Genomic DNA, 22280 nt, shown 5'->3' with positions numbered 1-22280 from the left:
TTTATTGGCATAATGTTCCTACCATAGTCTTAAGATGATTACACCAGAATAACTGTAGCTGTACCCCCTATTTTTCATTCTTACGATTTTTGGGCCTTTTATCTTTTTTATCTTTATCAGTCTTGTCAGCAGTTTACTACTTTTTTAATTAATTTTTTCAAAAATTAGGGAATCATTTCTTTCCCTTTTAAAAAATTTCATTAATTTCTGTTTTTTATTTCCTTCTTTCTTTTTGTTCACCTGTTAACTTCTTACAACTTCGAGTTTAGCACTTGGTTCATTCATTTTTCAAATTTAAAATTTTTCTAATGTAGCCATCTAAGGCTACAAATTTCCCTCTAATTGTTGCTTTAGCTGAATCTTACAAGTCTTGATATGTTTTGTTTTTATAGTCATTCAGTTCTAAATATTTTTGGATGTATTTTTCTAACTTCCATTATGAATCCTTGGACTCACACGCTTGTTGATTTCCAAAATATAGGAGTTTGGCCTTTATTTTTTAAAATGACAGGTTCAAGAATATGTCTTTAACCTTGTGTAGTAACTTTAAAATTCTTGATCTTAATACATCACCATTTTCCATTCTTTTACTTTCAGCCTGTCTACATTGTTTTGGTATATTTCTTATAAGGAGCAAATGGATGGACTTATTGTTTGTTGTTATTGTTGTTGTTTACATTTGAGAACTTCTGGTTTTGACAAGTTTAGATTTGTAATTACTGATTTTATATTTATTATTTTAAATCTCATTATTATAATGACTAAAATAGCTTAGTTAACCTATAATGTTGGTGAAATGCTGAATCATAGCCAAAGAAAATAGGAGAAAATGGGGTTGTACCCAAACCTATAATTAAATGGAGCAGAGAGAAAATGCAATAGTTATTTTTCAAATAGTAATGCTTAAAGAAAAACAAGTTTAATTACAGGAAGATGCAAAAGATAGATGAAGACTTGTGACAATTTAAATGGAAAGCTTCTGGGCTTCCTGAAGGGCTACAGCAATTACTGACCCTGGTTCCTTATTCTGCTGCTGTTGACCTTCCTCTAGTATTTCTGAGTCAGATTCACAGTACCGAAGAACTGACCTTGTTAGAACAGGAAAATGAGATGACATAAGTTGAAAGCCTCTTGCCTTTTGCACAGCACCATGCCCAGAGCCTGGGTTTTACATAGTTAAAGGCAGCACTGACAACTTTTTCCCATTTCTATTTACAAAGTCAATAGTTAAAATTACCTTAAAGATTTCATTTTCAGAGGAGAGTTTGAGAATGTCTAGAGCACAGCTAGGGTGCCCACATGGCTGTTAGTGGATCTTGGATGATGATGTGCAAGCACTTATCATTCATCTGATTTATCACTCAGCTGCTCACATCAGGCTTGCCTGGTGGTTTGATTATTATGCAAGTTTTTTTTCTTAACTGTGATAAAATATATGTAATGTCATATTTATTTTAATCTTAATTGTACACTAGTATGTGTACAATTGAGGGGCATCAAATACATTCACAGTATTGTATAACATCACTATTTTTTCATTATCCCCAAGAAAAACTGAGTGCATGTTAAATAATAACTCCTCCCATACTGTCTCTCCCTGTCTACTTGGCTCTGGTAACCTCTATTCTACTTCCTCTCTGTATGAGTTTGACTAGTCTAGGTACCTTATATGAGTCGAATCATGTATTTATTTGCCCTTCTGTGTCTGGCTTATTTCTTTAAGCATAGTATTTTTAAGGTTCATTCATGTTGTAGCATACGTCAAAATTTCGTTCTGTTTTATGGCTGAATAATATTCTCTTATATGTACACACTACTACATTTTATCAATCAGTTCATCTGCTGATGGACACTTAGGTTGTTTCTACCTTTAATATTTTTATTTTAAAAATCTGAGTAAAAAGTATAGACCTTGCCATATAAGGAAAAAGTAATATTGCCACTATTAGATTAAAAACTCCCTAGAAAAGATAAGCTGATCAGAGATGATTTCTGGTTCAGATTTCTTAGGAGTGTAGCTTGTCCTCTTTCGGGGAAGACTGTAGGTAAGGACATGAGTGAGTCCTGGAAAGTAGTGGAGTTCACAAGAGTTGGAACATTTCTGGTCTACTGTAGACTGGGTACTGGGTATTGAGGAGAAATACGGTCCAAGGGAGTTTGTGTTCACTATATCTTACCTCCGCCTCTCAGGAGCAGGTCAAAGCAGAACACTTGTATAGAATTAAATAAGTCCTCAGCTGGTCTCTGCAGTAGAACATGGAGAACAAAGTAAGAACATTAGCACAAGCCAAACATAAATAAAATCTGGGCACTCTATCTAAGATCTTTTTTGTTGTTGTTATTGTTGAGACAAGCTGGTCACCCAGGCTGGTGTGCAGTGGCACAACCACGGCTCACTACAGCCTCCACTTCCTGTGCTCAAATGATCCTCCTGCCTCAGCCGCCTGAGTAGCTGGGACTACAGGTGCACACTTCCATGCCTGGCTAATTTTTGTATTTTTTGTAGAGACAGGGGTTCGTTATGTTGCTCAGGCTGGTCTCAAACTCCTGGGCTCAAGCTATCCACCCACCTTGGCATCCCAAAGTGCTGGGATTACAGGTATGAACCACTGCACCCAGCTCACCAACTCTTACTGCTTTACCATTAAGTATTTTGGTTTGGTGAGCTAAGCCTTAATGGGTTATTGATCAGCATTAAAATTTGGAATAAAATTTTAACGATGAATTTATAAAAAACTGAATATTAAAAACTAATTTTTGGCTTCAGTTTGAAATGCTTTTGAAGATATCAGCATTGAAATCATCACATATAATCATCTTTATTGTTTCTTGTTAACTGTAATACTAGTTCTTTCAGCTTTTTATTACTTTCCTATAATAAACTCATAATTGAAGGAAAAAAGAAGAAATTAGAAGTGTTTTAATATCCACACTAATTCTGTTGGAGCAAGGAGCTTCGCTTTTCTTCCAGTGTTTCTATTTAGCACAGCTGCCTAGAGCAATTAGTCTTGCCATTTATTGCTGTAACTTTTGGCTTTGAAATTAACAGGTAATGGTGTCAGCTGGTCTCTGATTATTCACCTTAAATTGTGGGATGCATGATTCATTTCCTGGAACATAGGCACAAGCCTGTGATTAACCATTTGTATTGCTACCATTTGCTACTTTTTATACTTTAAAAATCCTATCTTATAGATAGGGAAATTCTTTTAATTATATCTGGCTTATTTCATTGTATTTCTACTTTCATAGCAGCTAAAAATGTGCATTCTGAAAGGTACTTTCTAGTGAAATGTTTTATTTAATATCATGCATATTTCCAATTCAAAAAGGATTAACTAATTTTGTTTTCCTCTACCTCTAGTGATTTCCTAAATAAAAACCAAGAGCTGTTGCAAGATTTATCAGAAGTGAATGATGAAAACACTCAGTTGATGGAAATACTGAATACTTTGTTTTTCTTGCCAATCAGACGACTTCATAATTATGCAAAAGTTTTGCTAAAGCTTGCTACTTGTTTTGAAGTGGTAAGCTCCCATGTATACCTCTTTGGACATTTGGAAAGCCAAGGATCATAGTTGTTTATATGGATTATGCCACCACAAGATCTGGAACTCCAGTAATTTAATATTTACATGTGTCTAATTAAATTTAATTTTCTTCAGGGAAATGATAGAGGAAAGTATGACTGTAGATAAATTGAGTTTTCTGTGGATTCAGTTTCCTTTTAGGACCTTATCAAGATGAATAAACTGTATTCATTTTATGAAACTTTGTCTAAAGTTGAGACTCTATCAGATGTTACTCACTCAGTAGTTGTCAAAATTTATTGGATGCATGCTGACTATGAGTTAAACAGAGCTCTTCAAAGCCCTGGTTTTCTGTATAAGGGCACACACCTGTAAGGCAGGGGTGTTAACTGGCCTGGATTCATGCTAGACTTTATACCAGGTGTTTAGGTTACCTTAGCAAATGCTGAGAGGAATCAGTGTTACAGGATTTTCTCAAATGTTAACTAGTCCACTCCTATATAAAACTAGTTAGGTGGAACCCTAGGAAGTTAGCACCACACTAGGATATAGATGTATGTTAAAGCTGGTTCTGAGACATTCACCTTTCAAATACCATCGAAATGTGTGGTTTCATTTTGTTTCTACCCTGAAAGGCTCTAGATAAATTATAATGACTCCAAAGTCCCTTATAGGTTTTTTTGGTTGTTGTTTGTTTGTTTGTTTGTTTTTGAGACAGAGTCCCCTTCTGTCACTGGGGCTGGAGTGCAGTGGCGCAATCTTGGCTCACTGCAACCTCCACCTCCCAGGTTCAAGTAATTCTCATGCCTCAGCCTCCTGAGTAGCTGAGATTACAGGTATGTGCCATGACACTGGCTACTTTTTTTTTTTTTTGTATTTTTAGTAGAGATGGGGTTTCACCATGTTGGCCAGGCTGGCCTCGAACTCCTGACCTCAAGTGATTGGCCTGCCTCGGCCTCCCAAAGTGCTGGGATTACAGGCATGAGCCAACATACTGGCCCCTTATAGGTTTAGAATCTTCTTAATCTCTGGGTCTGTCTCTTGATCTAAACAGATTTCACCCCTCAGAGTGACCCAGGAACTGATTGATGTAGGCTTTCTACAGCTGAGCCTACTGTAATCTTGTAGGTCTTTTCTTTAGTCTGATTTTGACTTTAAAACTAGACTAAAGAAAAGACCTACAAGATCTTTAAACTGATCTAGCTTTAGCTGTGAAGGTTTGACCTATCAAATATCCCAATGAGATACAGCTTTCACCCCAATATGGCCTCAATCAACAAAAAAGTTTCCTACCAGATCAGCTTAGAATTGTTCAGAGTCAGAGTTCAGTTTTCCTGGATGTAGCTTTCATGTGCTTTATATTTCCTTCCTGAAACACTCCCACTCCCATCCTCATTCTGGGACAAAAGTCATTTTATCATGAAAATAAAGCCCTCTTTGACTATGTTGGTTCTCTTTCCCCTGTCCATCTCTGAAGGATTATTTACTCTATTTTGCTAACACTTTCCATTATTCACTTCTCATGTTATATCAGTGGCCCTTATCCTCATCACAGGGGGTCAAAATCAACTGTGGAAGCTTTTTCAAAACGAACCTGCCCGTATTCCATCACTATACATTATAATTGAGTAAGTCTAAGGCACACCTTTGACATCGTGTGTGTGTACACATATATGTATTTTTTAAATGTCTCCATATAAAAATAATAATAATACTTAACATTTATTGAATGAATTCCATATGCCAGGCACTGTTCTAAGCAAGTTATATGTATTCATTTAATCCCCACATCAACTCGGTGAAGTAGGCATTATTATTATACCTATTTCATCATCAGCCTTTTACAGATGAGAGAATTGAGACACAGCTGAGAACTGGCAGAGCTACAATTCATATCCAGGCTCTGGTTCCAGAATCTGTTCTCTTAACCTACTTTTCTAGATTGTCTTTTATGGTATATAACCTGTTAACAAAACCACTGCATTATTCTGGTACATTTTTCTATCTTGTCTGCCTAATTATGGTACAAAGATCATGCCTTATTTTTTTTCCCTAGCATTCTAGCAGAATGTTTCATATGTGGTAGATACTCATTAAATGTTTCTTAAGTGAATGGAAAAAATGAAAATGAGTGACTCTCACAATTGTGGCAAGTAAACTCATGAATGTGAGAGATCATCCTTCGATCTTACCTTCTGCTCCCTCACTACATGGCATAGCAGTTACACCCATCCCAGTAGTTGGTTCTCAAAGCGTGGTTTGCAGACCCCTGGGGCTTCCAAAGACCATTTCAAGAGGTTCACAAGGTCAAAACTATTTTCATGACAGTACTAAGATATTTGCCTTTTCCACTGTGTTGTCATTTACATTGATAGTGCAGAAGTTAAGGTGGGTAAAACTGCTGGCTCCTTGGTAGGAATCAAGGCAGTGGCACCAGTCTATACTAGTAGTCATTGCATTCTTCATTGCCATGCACTTGCAGTTAAAATACAATTTCACTTAAGAATGTCCTATTACGTGTGGTGACGTGCAAAGTACATGTAAAGCAGTTCTGCTGCATGCTGAAGTGTGGTGGTTTTTCAAGAAAAAGCATGATTGTGATTGTTGAGTTGAGAGCTCCTGTTGAAATAAATGGGTTGCTTTTTTTTTTTTCTTTCAACTTGAAAAGACAATTGACAGATAAACTGATTTTTCAGATTTGGATATTGGCAGATATTTTCTCAGAAATGAGTAAATGAACCTGTCATTTCAAAGGGAACAAATGATAGTATTTGTTGCCAATCATAAAATCTCAACTTTTAAGCAAAAATTAGAATGTTAGAGATGAATCTACCACTGTGAGTGTGACAGTTTCCTGATACTTAGGACTTTATCTCATGAGATTGGTGGTTCTATGATCCTTTGATTTTTGATGTTGTAGAAGAAAGATGTCAACATTTGGAAAATCTGCATAATTCAGTCAAGCAGTATTTTCTATATGTCCAATCCACAATCATAGATGGTACAAAGTCATAGATGGTAAAAGACGCATTCAAAGAGCGCGATGAACCCCTGGATTTTAACATCTCAGCGTACAAAAAGCTCATGGCTGTGGTTTTAGATTCCGCATTGCAGCTCTCTTTAAGAATCTACCACTTAGCAAGTTTTAATGTAGTATCAAAGGAAAATATCCACATTCATTTGAAATGGCTATTAAAATGCTTCTCTCTATTCCAGATATATACCTTTATAAGACCAGATTTTCTTCATAGGTTTTAACCAAACAACATATAACACAGTAAATGCAGAAGCTGATATAAAAGTCCAGCTGTCATTTTTAAAGCCAGATAATAAAGAGATTAGAAAAAATGTGGACCATTGCCACTTCTCTCACTAAAAACTTTTTTTTTTTTTTTTTTTGAAACGGAGGCTTGCTCTGTTGCCCAGGCTGGAGTGCGCATCTCAGCTCACTGCAAGCTCCGCCTCCTGGGTTCACGCCATTCTCCTGCCTCAGCCTCCTGAGTAGCTGGGACTACAGGTGCCCGCCAGCACGCCCGGCTAATTTTTTGTATTTTTATTAGAAACAGAGTTTCACTGTTAGCCAGGATGGTCTTGATCCCCTGACCTCATGATCCGCCTGCCTCGGCCTCCCGAAGTGCTGAGATTATAGGCGTGAGCCACCGAGCCCTGCCACTAAAAAAGTTTTGTAAGTGAATTAATAAAAGCTTTTGACATTTCTTAATTTTATGTTCTAATATGGTAAATATTAATAGATACAGTCCACATAAGAAAAATAAAGGGATCCCGAGACCAAAACATTTGAGAACTCCTGCCCTATCCTGGGGTCTCTGCTGCTCTCCTCAGTAACTGCCGGGTTTTGTCTCTCTCCCCTGAATTATTCCCCTATTTCATATGTATTTTTATGTAGTAGAATTTTTCTAAGACCAATCTCCTTTTCCCAGTCTCCTGCAATGTGCTACTTATGCTCTTGGGCCAAATTTTCCCCTACATTTAATGCTATATATCTAAAGCAGACTGAGGCTACAGATTCTGGATAATGATTTTATGTTCTTTTTTTTTCCTCTTTAATTTTTGCCCTGTAGGCATCTCCAGAATATCAGAAACTGCAGGATTCCAGTTCTTGTTATGAGTGTCTTGCTCTCCATCTCGGCAGGAAGAGGAAGGAGGCAGAATACACACTGGGCTTCTGGAAGACCTTCCCCGGAAAAATGACGGTAAGCCGTGCCAATTGTCATTTGTTACCCTAGCAAACAGCAACTGTTTCGATAACAATTGATATCATTTTCTCTGTTCCTCACTTGTTTATGGCAATAACATTTTAATGACCCCTTTCCTAAAATGTCTAAGGACCATACCAATGGGTACTCTAAATACCTTCTCTCATTTCATTTCTAGAAATCCTCTCTGAAGACTTACTCACCTTTAGTTTGTTTTTGTCTTCTTTTCAATCTCCTTTGAGCTCTGATTTTGTGAAGTGGTTAGATCCCATATAAATTTAGTTTTTACACCACGCTAAGCTATGACCACCAAATTCCCTTAAACGTGATTTGTGTCTGTTTTATTTTCTCTTTGCATGTTAAAATGATTTTGATTGTTTCACTTAGTATTATATTTGTCTTTAATTCCAGGACTCCTTGAGGAAGCCAGAGCGTCGACTGCTGTGTGAGAGCAGTAACCGAGCCCTGTCTCTGCAGCATGCTGGGAGGTTTTCTGTGAATTGGTTCATTCTCTTTAATGATGCACTGGTCCATGCCCAGGTAGGCTGGATTCCTTACCTTAAAAGAATCCCTGAAAGGTGGAATCCTATCCTTTTTAACTATACTATCAGTTTATGTTCAAAACTAGTGTGAGTTTAACTGAAACTGTTGACTAAAAGAGACTGTTCAGCTACAGCATGGATTTGTGTATGCACTGGATTTCAGAGAACTTCTGAAGTTTCCAGCTTGAGAATGAGTGTCAGCCATGTGAAAGGGGCCCTGCAGCAGAGATGGCAAGGCCCTTTGGGTTAGCTGTGTTATGGGGACAATGTGGCAGAATTGGTGGCACCTGCATGGACTTAACTATTTCAAGGGGTTGTGCAGCAGCGACTGCAGGGCCCATGTGGGTTAATGACATGAAGGGGATATGGGCAGAGACCCCAAGGTCTACATGGGCTTTCATAAAAGTGCCTCCATGTTCTCTGTTTCAGTTCTCCACACACCATGTTTTCCCTCTGGCCACGCTGTGGGCAGAGCCACTGTCTGAAGAAGCTGGTGGTGTGTAAGTGTGTCCCCCCTCCCCACTCTACCCCGTCCAAGTCTGTTACCCAGGTTGCTTCCTTAAATGTGAAAAAAGGCTCAGGAGGACTTGGGAGACAGTCTCCCCATTCTGCATAACGAGACCCACCTCCCAGCACATTAGACAGTAAAGTAGTCTATTGATAATAAAATGGCCTGTTGCAAAGATCATGGCAAGTCACAATCAGGTGATGAAAAGGCATCTTCATTGCACACATCCCCATCGTTCAACACAGAGCAGAGAATTCTTTGTTCTTTTCACCATGGTGGGACCCAAAACCAAACAAGCGTTTACATTAATTGACTTCTGCTCCTCTTGAAATAAAGAGGTTGCTTTTCAAATTTGAGGATTGATACTGTAACGACAGCTTGTTAAACCTACTGGTATTTGTCCTTGTGAACGTTTTAGGAATGGCTTAAAGATAACCACACCTGAGGAGCAGTTTACTCTCATTTCATCTACACCCCAGGAAAAGGTTAGTCCATTATGGTATTTTCTTTGAATCTTCACCCTGGCTCTTTCTGCCTCTTGTGTAATAAAGAAGAAATATAAATTGTTCTTGCTTGACTAATGATGCACAGTTCTGTCTGATAAATCTTCATTAAGCCAAAACTATAGGTTCTTGGTTTTTTTTTTTTAATGTGACTTAATTTTAAACATATAGCAGAGAAATCCAAGAGCCAGTCAATATTACTCTATTAACAGGAAAAGCATGGGACGCAAATAATTTATTCACACCAAAGAAAACTAACAGGGTGTAAAGCAATGCTTGATGAATTGTTGCCTTAAGCTTATTGACATTACTTTTTGCTCCTAGACAAAGTGGCTGCGAGCTATAAGCCAAGCTGTAGATCAGGCTTTGAGAGGGATGTCTGATCTTCCCGCTTATGGAAGTGGTAGCAGTGTTCAGAGACAGGAACCACCCATTTCACGCAGTGCCAAATATACTTTCTACAAAGATCCTCGCCTAAAGGATGCCACCTATGATGGACGCTGGCTTTCAGGGAAGCCTCATGGCAGGTGAAAATGTTGAAGATTTATACCTGGGGTGAGGATGATCATCACATGATAGAAAAAGTATTGATTACCTGAAATATTAGTTGACATGCATTATTCTTTGCTTACGCATTCCAGAGGGGTTTTGAAGTGGCCTGATGGAAAGATGTATTCTGGCATGTTCAGGAATGGCTTGGAAGATGGGTAAGAAAATTGTGTAAAATATGATAGTAAATTCAAGTTCAGTAAAGTCATAAATTATGTTATTTTGTATGCAGAGCTGCTTTTCAAACAAAAGTAGATTTTTGTTGTTATTTTTCAGAAATGCACATGTATGATCATGAAGAGAGCCAGGAGTGAGGGGTACAGCCTCTGATTTACCTAGACTGGGTCATTTTCCTTGATAGCTGTGTGACCTCAAATTACACAGCCTTCCATCTGTTAAAATGGGGCTATGTTTTCGATAATTTCTCAGTTGTGAAGACTGAGAACTCTGGTCATGTTAATGGTAGGACTATTGAGACAGTAGTCCCCCTTTACACAAAGGACAGAGAAAAATTTTCCTTTCAGTTGTTTTAAGTCATCTTTAATTTCTGCGGTATGTTAAAAGAGAAAATTTCCAAGTGCTCTATTATCCTAATGATGTTCTAATGACTTTTTAAAATAAATGTATCATGTTTTCTAACACTAGAAATGTATTTACATGATTAGTTTGTGACAGTATTTTGTATAATGTTAAGGAAGTAATTTATTTTAGTGTATAAAAAATGTTGGGTAGGTGATTTTGTGTGTCTGTGTGATCATGTAAATTCTTGTGATGTGTTAAAGTCTCTTTTTAATAGATTGTTAGAATGAGAAGGACTTTAGATCATCTCATTTACCTGCTGAGTTGCCCCTCTTATTATCTAAATAAAGGAGCTGGATACCTTGGCTTACCCCATGGTGGTGCAGGTAATTAGTGACAGAGATAGGCAAAGGACACAGGTCTTCTGTTTTTCACCGGACTTGTATTAAAACACCATATCTTAGTGTAGTGGGGCTGATGTCCCACTCCTCTTGCCAAACAGCTTAGGTTATAGATTCACCTTAAACCAAGATGCTGTTTTAACCCTTTCCTCCTACAGGTGAATGTTTTCTCTGTCTTCCTTGTTAAAATGTTTACCACGATACACATACAAAAGGTGAATATGTCATAAATGCATATTCTTTTGTTATTTTTTCTTTTTCGTGGCAGGTATGGAGAATACAGAATCCCAAACAAGGCAATTAACAAAGAAGACCATTATGTGGGCCATTGGAAAGAAGGAAAAATGTGCGGTCAAGGAGTCTACAGGTAATGACATTGGAAAGGCTGTTGGACTGGTGTTGGTTTTTCATATAACCATGTAAACCTGAATGTTTGCATAGTCAAAATTTCCAAGGTTTAAGTTTTGCTTAGTCTTATAGATAAAATTTAGAGGAGTAAATAAAATTGAAACTCTCTGTGATCTTCTTTTAAAGGTCAACCCCTCATCTATCACAGGATGAAAATACTGGATTATTAAATTTAGTTCTTATCTAAATTTTATATACCTTATAAACCATAATTTTCTCATAGAGACTCCTATATGTCTTATCTATAAATTTATCTTATTTTTATTTACCTGATTCTAATGGACAAAACCTTTATTCTTCCCTCTTACAAAAAACTCATTATTTCATTTTCCCATAAGAGACTAAAAACACATTTTTTTCCATGTTAATGCAAAATACCACCCATGGTGTCTTTAACTTTTTAACTTTAATCATTCAAAAACAAGGTTTTTTTAATTGGTGAAAAATAATCATATAAACAAATAATTATAGCTACCAGTGAGACTGAGTATGGTTTTGGATTTTCTAAACTTTGTAAAAATGAGCATCAGAATTCAATGTGCATGTGGTAATTATCCATTCTTTCCAACCACAGCTATGCTTCTGGTGAAGTGTTTGAGGGTTGTTTCCAAGATAATATGCGTCATGGTCATGGCCTTCTACGAAGTGGGAAATTGACGTCCTCTTCTCCTAGTATGTTCATTGGCCAGTGGGTAACGGATAAGAAAGCAGGATACGGTGTCTTTGATGATATCACTAGGTACAGTGTTCTCCTTCTTTTCTCACAGTTTAAGCAAATGATTAAGTACCATGATTATTTAACAAGCAGTTTATACTTATTTTGTCTTTTTCATGGAGATTAGTAAGATTTCTTTGAGTTTGAGTAGGTGAAAAATAAACCTTCTTTTATGACAAACCCTTTTATTTATTTATTTTTATTTTTTGAGATAGGGTCTCACTCTGTCACCCAGGCTGGAGTGGTGCGATCTCAGCTCACTGCAATGTCTGCCTCCTGGGTTCAAGGGATCCTCCTACCTCAGTCTACCAAGTAGCTGGGACCACAGCCACACACCACCACACCCAGTTAATTTTTTGTATTTTTGGTAGAGATGGGGTTTTGCCATATTGTCCAGGCTGGTCTCGAACTCCTGGCCTCAAGTGTTCCACCTGCCTTTGCCTCCCAAAGTGCTGGGATTATAGGCATGAGCCACCGCACCCAGCCTCTTTCTTTTTAAGTTAGCAAACTTTTGTGTAAGAAAAACCTGTGCATAGGTTTTATTCTGCTTATTACATTTTAAATGAAATTATTTAGAGTTGAATTCTAGGCCTTCTGTTTAAAAATTATATATTTTAAAGTTATCAAGTAACTACCTGGGGTATCTACAGATCTGTGTCAGATAGACCACAATATTAAATTCCTCAGAGAACATTACTGAGTGAGATGTCTTTTGCTCTCACCTTGTCCCATATTTGAGGAGACAAAGTTAACTACTTTAACTAGAAAAATGGAATCTATACCAGCCTAGGGTTGATGCCTGGGATCTCCCATGTGATAATTGTCTTTTCCCTACTTTATCCTTGTCTTCAGTGCTTTTTCTTTTCTTTTTATTTCTGTGCAGGGGGGAAAAGTATATGGGAATGTGGCAAGATGATGTGTGTCAAGGGAATGGTGTGGTGGTTACCCAGTTTGGATTATACTATGAGGGCAACTTTCACCTTAATAAAATGATGGTGAGTGGAATATTTGCATGTAGTTATTACTAACTTGTTAAAGCTCCTTTGTCTCTAACTTTTTAAGTCATCTTTTGATTAGTTTCTACCTCTTAGTACTATTTTCCTTCTTTTAAGATTCCATAAGGCTTTGGGGATATGACTGCGTGCACTCTTAAGTTACTCTATTTTATGTGTTGTAATTTTTCTCTTGTTTTCTTCTTATAGGGAAATGGGGTTTTGCTTTCCGAAGATGATACTATCTATGAGGGAGAATTTTCAGATGACTGGACTCTTAGTGGAAAGGTTGGAAACTAGCTTTCTTCTTTTTCTCTCTAATAAATTCTTTTACTAATTTTTTTGACTTTAAAAATAGCTGATTTATATATCCATAAAATTCATCCCTTTCAAGTGCACATTTCAGTGATTTTTAGTCAACATAGCTGTACAAACTACCACCACAATCCAGTTTCAGAACATTTCCGTCACCCAAGAAAAGCCCTTCTGCTCATTCAGTGACTTCCATTTCCACCACCAATCCCAGCCAACCACTAATCACTCTTAATCACTCTATAGATTTGCCTTTTCTGGGCCTTTTGTATAAATGGAATCATACATGCAATCTCCTCTATGTGGCTTCCTACACTTAGCATAATGTTTTTGTTTTTTCCATATTGTGGCATGTATAGTATTTGTTCCTTTTTATGACTGAATAGTTTTCCAAAACTACATTTTGTTTATTCTTTTACCAGTTGATGGACATCGAGTTATTTCCAACTTAAGACTATTGTGAATAATGCTGCCATAAACTTTCAAATGCAGTTTCTTGTGTAGACATATATTTTCATTTTCATTTCTCAAGTAGATGCCTAGAGTGTAATTGCTGGGTTTTATGGTAAATTGATGTTTAATGTATTAAGAAACTGTCAAACTTTTTTCCAAAATGTCTGTACCATTTTACATTCCCATCAGCAATGTGTGAGGATACTAATTTCTCCATATCAATGAGGATACTAATTTCTCCATATCAAAAAATATTTCTGATTTTCAGTCTTTTTTTCTTACAACCATTCCAATGGGTATGAAGTGGTATATCCTGGTTTTCATTTGCATTTCCCTAGTGACTGATGATGTAGAACATGCTTATTAGTGATTCATATATCTTCTTTGATGAAATGTCTGTTCAGATCTTTGGCCTATTTATAAAATTTTGTTTGTACTCTTGTATGAATTATAAGGATTCTTTCTGTATTCTGGATACATGTCCTTTATCAGATATGATTTGTAAATATTTTCTTGCAGTCTGTGACTTGTCTTTTATTTTCTTAATGGTGTCTTTTGAAATAGAAAAGTTTTTCATTTTAACGAACTCTATAAAAAATTTTATGAATTATGCTTTTGATGTTATGTCTAAGAAGTCTTTGCCTTTTGGCTCACTCCTGTAATCCCAGTACTTTGGGAGGCCGAGGCGGGTAGATCACAAGGTCAGGAGATCAAGACCATCCTAGCAAACACGGTGAAACCCCAATCTCTACTAAAAATACAAAAAATTAGCCAGGTGTGATGGCAGGCACCTGTAGTCCCAGCTACTCGGGAGTCCGAGGCAGGAGAATGGAGTGAACCCGGGAGGTGGAGTTTGCAGTGAGCCGAGATCCCAGCACTATACTCCAGCCTGGGCGACAGAGTGAGACTCCGTCTAAATTAAAAAAAAAAAAAAAAAAAAAAAAAATTTTTGTTTTGCCTTTTATATTTAGGTCTGTGATTGATTTTAAGATAACTTTTGTATATGGGTTGAGTTATGTGTCCAAATTAATATTTTTGCATATGGCTATCCAAATTTCCCAGCACCTTTTCCCGTTGAATCTTGGCACCTTTGTTGACCAGAAAATGTGTTTATTTCTGGTCTCTCAGTTATGTTTCACTGATCAACATGTCTCTCCTTGTGTTAATACCACACCATCTTGATTACTATTGATTCCTAGTAAGTTGTGAAATCAGGAATATAAGTCCTCCAAATTTGTTCTTCTTCAAAATTGTTCTGGCGAATCTAGATTCTTTGCCTTTTCATATAAATTTTAGGACTGGCTTATCAAGATTCTGCAATAAACCTTGCTAAGATTTTGATAGAGATTGCATTGAATCTATAGATCAATTTGGGGAGAATTGCCGTATTAATAATATTGACTCTTCCAACCCATGAACATAGAACATCTCACAGTCTATTTAGATCTTTAATTTCTCTTGGCAATGTTTTCTAGGTTTCAGTGTACACATCTTGCCTTTCTTTGGTTAAATTTATTTCTAAGTATTTTATTGGTGCTCTTGTGAAGCGTTGTTTTCTTAATTTCATTTTCAGATTGTTCATTGCTATAATAAAAAAATGCAGTTGATTTTGTATTTTGTTCTTGTATCCTGAAATCTTGCTGAATTTGTTTATTAGTGTTAGTATTTGTGTGTGTGTGTGTGTGTGTGTATTTCTTAGGATTTCTTGCATACAGAATCATGTCACCTAAAAGTAAATAGATTTTTGCTTCTTTCTTTATAATATGGAAGGCTTTTATTTATTTTTCTGGTCCAGTTGCACTGGCTAGAGTCTCCTGTGGAATGTTGAATAGAAAATATTAAGATTGGACACCTTTACATTGTTTTCTATTTTAGAGAAAAGCTTTTTTTTTTGAGATAGGGTCTCACTTTGTCACCCAGGCTGGAGTGCAGTGGTGTGATCTCAGCTCCCTGCAGTCTCAACCTCCTGGGCTCAAGTAATCCTCCCTCCTCAGCCCCCCAAATAACTGGGACTACAGGCACATGCCACCATGTCTGGCTAATTTTTTTTTTTTTTTTTTTTTTTTTAAATTTTAGAGACAGGGTTTCGCTATGTTGCCCAAGCTGGTCTCAAATTCCTGAGCTGAAGCAATCCACCCACAGTGCTAGGATTACAGTCATGAGCCACCATGCCTGGCTGAAAAGCATTTTTGTTAAAGTGCTTTTCCATTGTCTGTTGAGATGATCGTGTGGTTTTTATCGTTTATTCTACTAATATGGTGTATTATATTGGTTGCTTTTCTGATGTTAAACCAACCTTGCCCTCCTGGGATGAATTGTACTTGGTCATGGTGTATAATTTTTTTATATGTTGATGTTGCTGGATTTAATGCCAATATTTTGTTGAGGATTTTTGCATTCATATTTGTGAGAGGTAATGGTCTGTAGTTTTCTTTTATTGTGATGTCTTTGTCTGTCTTTGATATCAGGATAATTCTGGCCTCATAGAACGAGTTGGGAAGTGTTCCTTCCTCCCCTGTTTTCTGAAAGTTTGCGAAGCTTTGTTATTATTTCTTCTTTGAATGTTTGGGAGAATTCACCAATGAAGTCTTCTGGGCCTAAGCATTACTTTGTGAGAAACTTTTTAATTTCTAACTCAGTTTTTTTACTTGCTTTAGGTCTATTTAGATTTTCTATTTCTCATTGAGTCAGTTTTGGTACTTTTTGTCTTCCTAGGAATTTTTCTATTTCTCTATGTTATCTACTTAGTTAGCATAAAGCTGTTCTCTTAGTATTCCATTCTGTCTTCACATGTTTGTGATGCTATAATAAAATATCATAGACTGGGAAATTTATTTCTTCATAATTTTGCAAGCTGGGAAGTCCAAGATCAAGGCAACAGCATTCCCTGTCTGGTGAAGGCCTTCTTGGCTGAGTCCTCACATAGCAAAAGATGGAAGGTCAGAAAGGCCTAAGATAGTTCCCTCTGGCACTTTTCTTTTTGTTTTTTTTCTTTTGAGATAGAGTCTTGCTCTGTCACCCAGCCTGAAGTGCAGTGGCACGATCTCCACTCACTGCAACCTCCACCTTCTGGGTTCAAGCAATTCTTCTGCCTCAGCCTCCTGAGTAGATGGGATTACAGGCGCGTGCCATCATGCACAGCTAATTTTTGTATTTTTAGTAGAGACGGGGCTTCACCATGTTGGTCAGGCTGGTCTCGAACTCCTGACCTTGTGATCCACCCACCTCGGCCTCCCAAAGTGCTAGGATTACAGGCGTGAGCCACCGCGCCCAACCCTCTGGCCATTTTCTAAGGCACTGCTCCATTCATGAGGACACTGTCCTTAATCACTTCCCAAAAGGCTCCACCTCTTACAACCATCACAATAGGGTTTAAGTTTCAGTACAGATTTTAGAGGAGACACTTTCAAAACAGAGCACCTTCTAACTTTTTTAATTCTATAGGCTGGTAGTAATAACCTGTTTCACTCTTGATTTTATAAACTTTTGTTTTCTCTTTTTTGCTTGATTAATGTAGTTAAATGTCAATTTTGTGTATCTTTTCAAAGAAGCAACTTTTAGTTTCATTGATTTTTCTTTATTTTTTGTTTTCTATCTCATCTACTGATTTTTGCACTAATCTTTATCATTTCCCTCCTCTTTCTTGCTTTGGATTTAGGTTGTTAGTTTGTTCCTCCTTTTGTAATTTTATTATGTGGAATTTTACATTACTGATTCAAGATCTTCCTGAAAAGATAGGTGTTAACAGCTATAAGTTTCCCTCTAAGCACTGCTTGTAATTTACATCATCCCCTATATTTTAATATATTGTATGGTCATTTTATACAGTTCAAAATATTTTCGAGTTTTCCCTGTGTGTGTTTTTTTTTCTTTTACCCATGGATTATTTTCATATACTCTTTGAGACATGCATGTGCCCATATTTTGTTTGAGATTTAAAGAGTTAGAGACTGGTAAAGAGCAAGTTGAAAAGGAAAACAACCATTTAGTGCTTTTTTACTCTTAATTTTAAAAATTGAGGGCTGGGCGTGGTAGCTCATGCTTGTAATCCCAGCACTTTGGGAGGCCAAGGTGGGTGAATCACTTGAGGTGAGGAATTCGAGACCAGCCTGGCCAGCATGGTGGAACCCCGTCTTTACTGAAAACACAAAAACTTAGCTGGGCGTGGTGGCGGGCGCCTGTGATCCCAGCTACTTGGGAGGCTGAGGCAGGAAGATCACTTGAACCCAGGAAGCAGAAGTTGCAGTGAGCCAGGATCGCACCATTGCACTCCAGCCTGGGCAATAGAGTAAGACTCTGTCTCCAAATAAATAAATAAATATTGAATATATTTCCTCTAACCCCACATTTTATTCTCTGACTTTACCTAGGGAACACTGACTATGCCAAATGGAGACTACATTGAAGGTTATTTTAGTGGAGAATGGGGATCTGGGATAAAAATCACTGGAACCTACTTCAAACCTAGTCTGTATGAGAGTGATAAAGACAGACCTAAAGTTTTGTGAGTAACTAGTGTTAATTCTGGATGAATTACTGAATGTTTGGAGTTGTCTTGCTTTTATCAAAGCTGGTTAATATTTTAAAAGCAAAATCAAGTTCTTAAAGTCTTCTTTTTTATTTTATTTTATTTTTATTTTTTGAGACAGGGTGTCACTCTGTCACCAGGCTGAACTGCAGTGGCGTGATCATGGCTCACTGCAGCCTTGACCTCCTGGGTTCATGTGATCCTCCCGCCTCAGCCTCCCAAGTAACTGGGACTACAGGCACCCACTACCATGCGTGGCAAATTTTTCTAATTTTTCTAATTTTTATAGAGACTGGGTCTTGCGCTTGCTCAGGCTGGTCTTGAACCTGAGCTTAAGCGATCCTCCTGCCTCAGCCTCCCAAAGTGCTGGGATTACAGGTACGAGCCACTGCACCTGGCCAAAGTCGTCGTCTTTTTTTTTTTTTTTTTTTAAACAAGATGTAACCGCCTTGAATTGTCAACTGACACTACTTTAGATGACTAAATCTATAGTCTTGTCTATAGTCTTGGTTTAGATTATAAGCCTTAAAGCATGGATGTTTAAAAGGAAAGTTCCCCGTGTGAGAGAGTTTTTTTTTTTTTGGAGATGGAGTCTCAGTCTGTCGTCTAGGCTGGAGTATGGTGGTACCATCTCGGCTCACTGCAGTGTCTGTCTCCCGGGTTCAAGCAATTCTCTTGCCTCAGCCTCCCGAGTAGCTGGGACTATAGGCGCACACAACCATGCCCGGCTAATTTTTTGTATTTTTAGTAGAGACAAGGTTTCACTATGTTGGCCAGGCTGGTCTCGAACTCCTGACCTCAAGTGATCTGCCCACTTTGGCCTCTCAAAGTGCTGGGATTACAGGTGTGAGGCACTGTGCCCAGCCTGAAAGAGCATTCTGAAATGGAATCTGTACACAACTTGATTTTGAAAAGTAAAGAACATATACATACACACACCCACCCACCAAGTGGCATAGTAAAATCTGCATATATGAGGGAAAAAAGGAAAATCTAAGTATACTATGCCCAACCCCATTGCATTTTTTACTTTATTCTCTGTTCTCCCACCATCTGTCCCTAGATGTGGCACAATCACAGAAGTGGACAGTTTTTGGCATATGTCTATTTTTCTTTATTGATTGCAGCTTTAATTTTATCATTATATTTGGTAGCACCTCAGTTTTTTTTGTTCCTAAGGATATGTTTTCTGTACCATGTTTATTCTTAAGAGTATTTTAGAACCCAGTATGAAATGCATTTTAAATTCTCATTATAAGATGTGCAAGGTTCAGAAAGTCCTTGTTCTAACAGGAATCAATTTTTATTTTTATTTATTATTTTTTAAATTAAAAATTTTTTTTTTTCTGAGACAGAGTCTCACTTTGTCGCCCAGGCTGGAGTGCAGTGGCGTGATCTCAGTTCACTGCAACCTCCACCTCCCAGATTCAAGCGATTCTCCTGCCTCAGCCTCCCGGGTAGCTGGGATTACAGATATGGGCCAGCTCGCCTGCCTAATTTCTTTTTTTTTTTTTTTTTGAGATGCAGTGTCGCTCTGTCACTCAGGCTGGAGTGCAGTGGCACGATCTTGGCTCACTGCAACCTCCGCCTTCTGGGTTCAAGCCATTCTCCTGCCCCAGCCTCCTGAGTAGCTGGGATTACAGGGATGCGCCATGCACCACCACGCCCAGCTAATTTTTGTATTTTTAAAAGAGATGGGGTTTTGCCATGCTGGCCAGGCTGGTCTCGAACTCCTGACCTCAAGTGATCCACCCCCTTTGGCCTCCCAAAGTGCTAGGATTACAGGCGTGAGCCACCACGCCCAGCCAATTTTTTGTGTTTTTAATAGAGACAGAGTTTCACCATGTTGGCCAGGCTGGTCTTGAACTCCCGACCTCAGGTGTTCCGCCTGCCTTGGCCTCCCAGAGTGCTAGGATTACAGACATAAGCCACCGCACCTGGCCAGGAATCAATTTTTAAAAATTAATTCTGTGGAATTATAGGAGGCAGAGTCAATTGGTTTGCTTTGTACTTAATATTCCATACACTTTAATATCCAGAAAACAATAATTAGCTAAAAAACAGTCCTTTAAAATTTTCATTTTGTGTTTTAAAAATAGAATTACCATCAGTCTTGGCAGTTTTGGTCACAAAAAAAGCATTCTCAGTTGTATGTTAGAAAGTTTCTGTTCTTTGGAACGATTTTGCACAAAAGAAATGATTAATAAAAGGTTGATATGACTTTATTAGCAGGAAGCTAGGAAACCTGGCAGTGCCAGCTGATGAGAAGTGGAAAGCAGTGTTTGATGAATGTTGGCGCCAACTGGGCTGCGAGGGCCCAGGCCAAGGGGAAGTTTGGAAGGCATGGGACAATATTGCTGTGGCCTTGACCACCAGTCGGCGCCAACACAGAGACAGGTGAGTGAACGCCTGCTCAACATAGAGCAGAGCATGTTAGGAAGATGAAACTTAAGACCAGTAAGTAGTCAAGGCTCACTACATTTAATTTAAAAGTTAATGATGTACTTCTGCTTCTGGGTAAGAGGGATTAAAACACACTTTCTTTATCTTCTGTTGAACTCAACTATTAAACCTGAATAGAATACATGGACAGTTATTTATGAACTCTGAAAAGTCTATATCAATAAGTAGATTGAGGAAGAATACCTGAATTCAAAGTACCACAAAACCAGTGATGAGTTTACTTGATGTTTTGCTCCAATATCCCTCAGCCAGAACTCAGTGCAGCATGAAACATGAAAGCAAGGACTGTGGTGCAGACAGACAGGGACACAGAAAAAATCCCTCTGGTTCTGGCTCATGGAGTGACAAAGGGACTCCTAAAATTCAGAGTGGTTGATACATACTCAGTTTTCTTTCTTTTTTCTCCATTTTCTCATGCCCAAGCCTCCAGGACCTTCTGTGGCAGGGGTGGTAATGGCAGCAGCTAGAGCAGGCATGAACAGGAAACTTGTAAAAGTCAAAACTCCAAGAGAGTGGAATCTTCTTCCCCCTTTGGTGGCTCCTTAGGTCAAAAGAAGTCCAAGCCCCAACCCCACTGCATTTTTGACTTTGTTATCTGTTCTCCCACCATCTGTCCCTAGATGTGGCACAGTCACAGAAGTGGACAGTTTTTGGCCAGAGGACCTTAAAAGGGGTGCCTGAGACCCAGAAAATACTGGGGATGTGATGGAGAGGAGCTCTGGGAAACAAGCCCATAAAGTTGTTTGTGAACTCCTGGGCTCACCCTAGACCTGCACATGTAAGGATTTGATCCTAATTAGTACCAAAGAGTTTGAGAACCAAGCTCATAGGTAGACCACTCAGGTCCCAGAGCGGTCATTAAGTTGTACAGTTACAGAACAAACCCAGAAAGGATGCAAAGGCTTTGAGAAGTGAACTGGCATCAGCTTCATGGCCCACAGGAAACTAAAGCAAAAATATCTGCTGTTTTAGGGATTCTCAATATCACTTACACATTCAGTGATTTGCTGGAAGAATTCACAAGACTCAGCATATAGTTGTACTCACAAGTAAGATTACAGCAACACAGTAGGGACGCACAACCAGGTCATAAGGGAAAAAGACACAGGTAGAGTCTGGAGGAATCCATGTGTAAGCTTCCCATGATCTCTCCTTTCTGGGAGGAGTCACACACAACACAGTTTTCCCTGCAGCAAAGTGCAGCCACACGTGTCTCATGTTTCTGCCCAGGGAAGCCCACTAGAGACTCAATGCCCAGCGTTTATATTGGGAGCGGGTCACATAGGCACCCTGTGCCTGGCAGTTGCCAAATTCCACAGTCCCAGCTTACAGGAAAGCAGATGTTCAACATAAATCACATTGTTAATCTAAGGACAGCAAAACACCTTTGTCAGTATACGGAACTTATACGAAGCTTAATTCCCAAGTACCGGCCAAGGGTCAACCTTATAAGCAGTTCCTTTTCATTTTATTTCATTTTTATAAATAGAGACAGGGTCTTGCTATATTATCCAGGCTGGTCTCGAACTCCTGGCCTCAAGGAATCCTGCCTCGGTCTCACAGAAGTGCTGGGATTTCAGGCGTGAGCCATGGCACCTAGCCCAGGTCCTTCTAAAGATAACAGTTTCAAGCCTGCTATG

General features: G+C 38.3%; 1 protein-coding gene across 9 annotated transcripts in view; it reads left to right on the top strand.

Moving 5' to 3' along the window:
• Positions 1–22280, top strand: part of ALS2 (alsin Rho guanine nucleotide exchange factor ALS2) — an 82926-nt gene that overhangs the window by 47287 nt on the left and 13359 nt on the right. For 8 of the 9 annotated variants that reach the window (XM_009182792.3, XM_021923880.2, XM_009182790.4 and 5 more), the window contains 13 exons: positions 3365–3527; positions 7613–7744; positions 8159–8287; positions 8719–8789; positions 9216–9282; positions 9625–9827; positions 9942–10007; positions 11038–11136; positions 11752–11916; positions 12776–12887; positions 13095–13172; positions 18020–18153; positions 20407–20574. In XM_009182792.3, the coding sequence (XP_009181056.1) occupies positions 3365–3527; positions 7613–7744; positions 8159–8287; positions 8719–8789; positions 9216–9282; positions 9625–9827; positions 9942–10007; positions 11038–11136; positions 11752–11916; positions 12776–12887; positions 13095–13172; positions 18020–18153; positions 20407–20574 (1587 nt within the window). The remainder of the gene's footprint in view (positions 1–3364; positions 3528–7612; positions 7745–8158; positions 8288–8718; positions 8790–9215; positions 9283–9624; positions 9828–9941; positions 10008–11037; positions 11137–11751; positions 11917–12775; positions 12888–13094; positions 13173–18019; positions 18154–20406; positions 20575–22280) is intronic. The other variant, XM_009182795.4, reaches the window with a different exon arrangement.

Source organism: Papio anubis, chromosome 10 (genome assembly GCF_008728515.1).
Source record: "Papio anubis isolate 15944 chromosome 10, Panubis1.0, whole genome shotgun sequence".
NCBI classification, from domain to species: Eukaryota; Metazoa; Chordata; class Mammalia; order Primates; family Cercopithecidae; genus Papio; species Papio anubis.
This window is presented reverse-complemented; position numbering and strand designations above follow the sequence as displayed.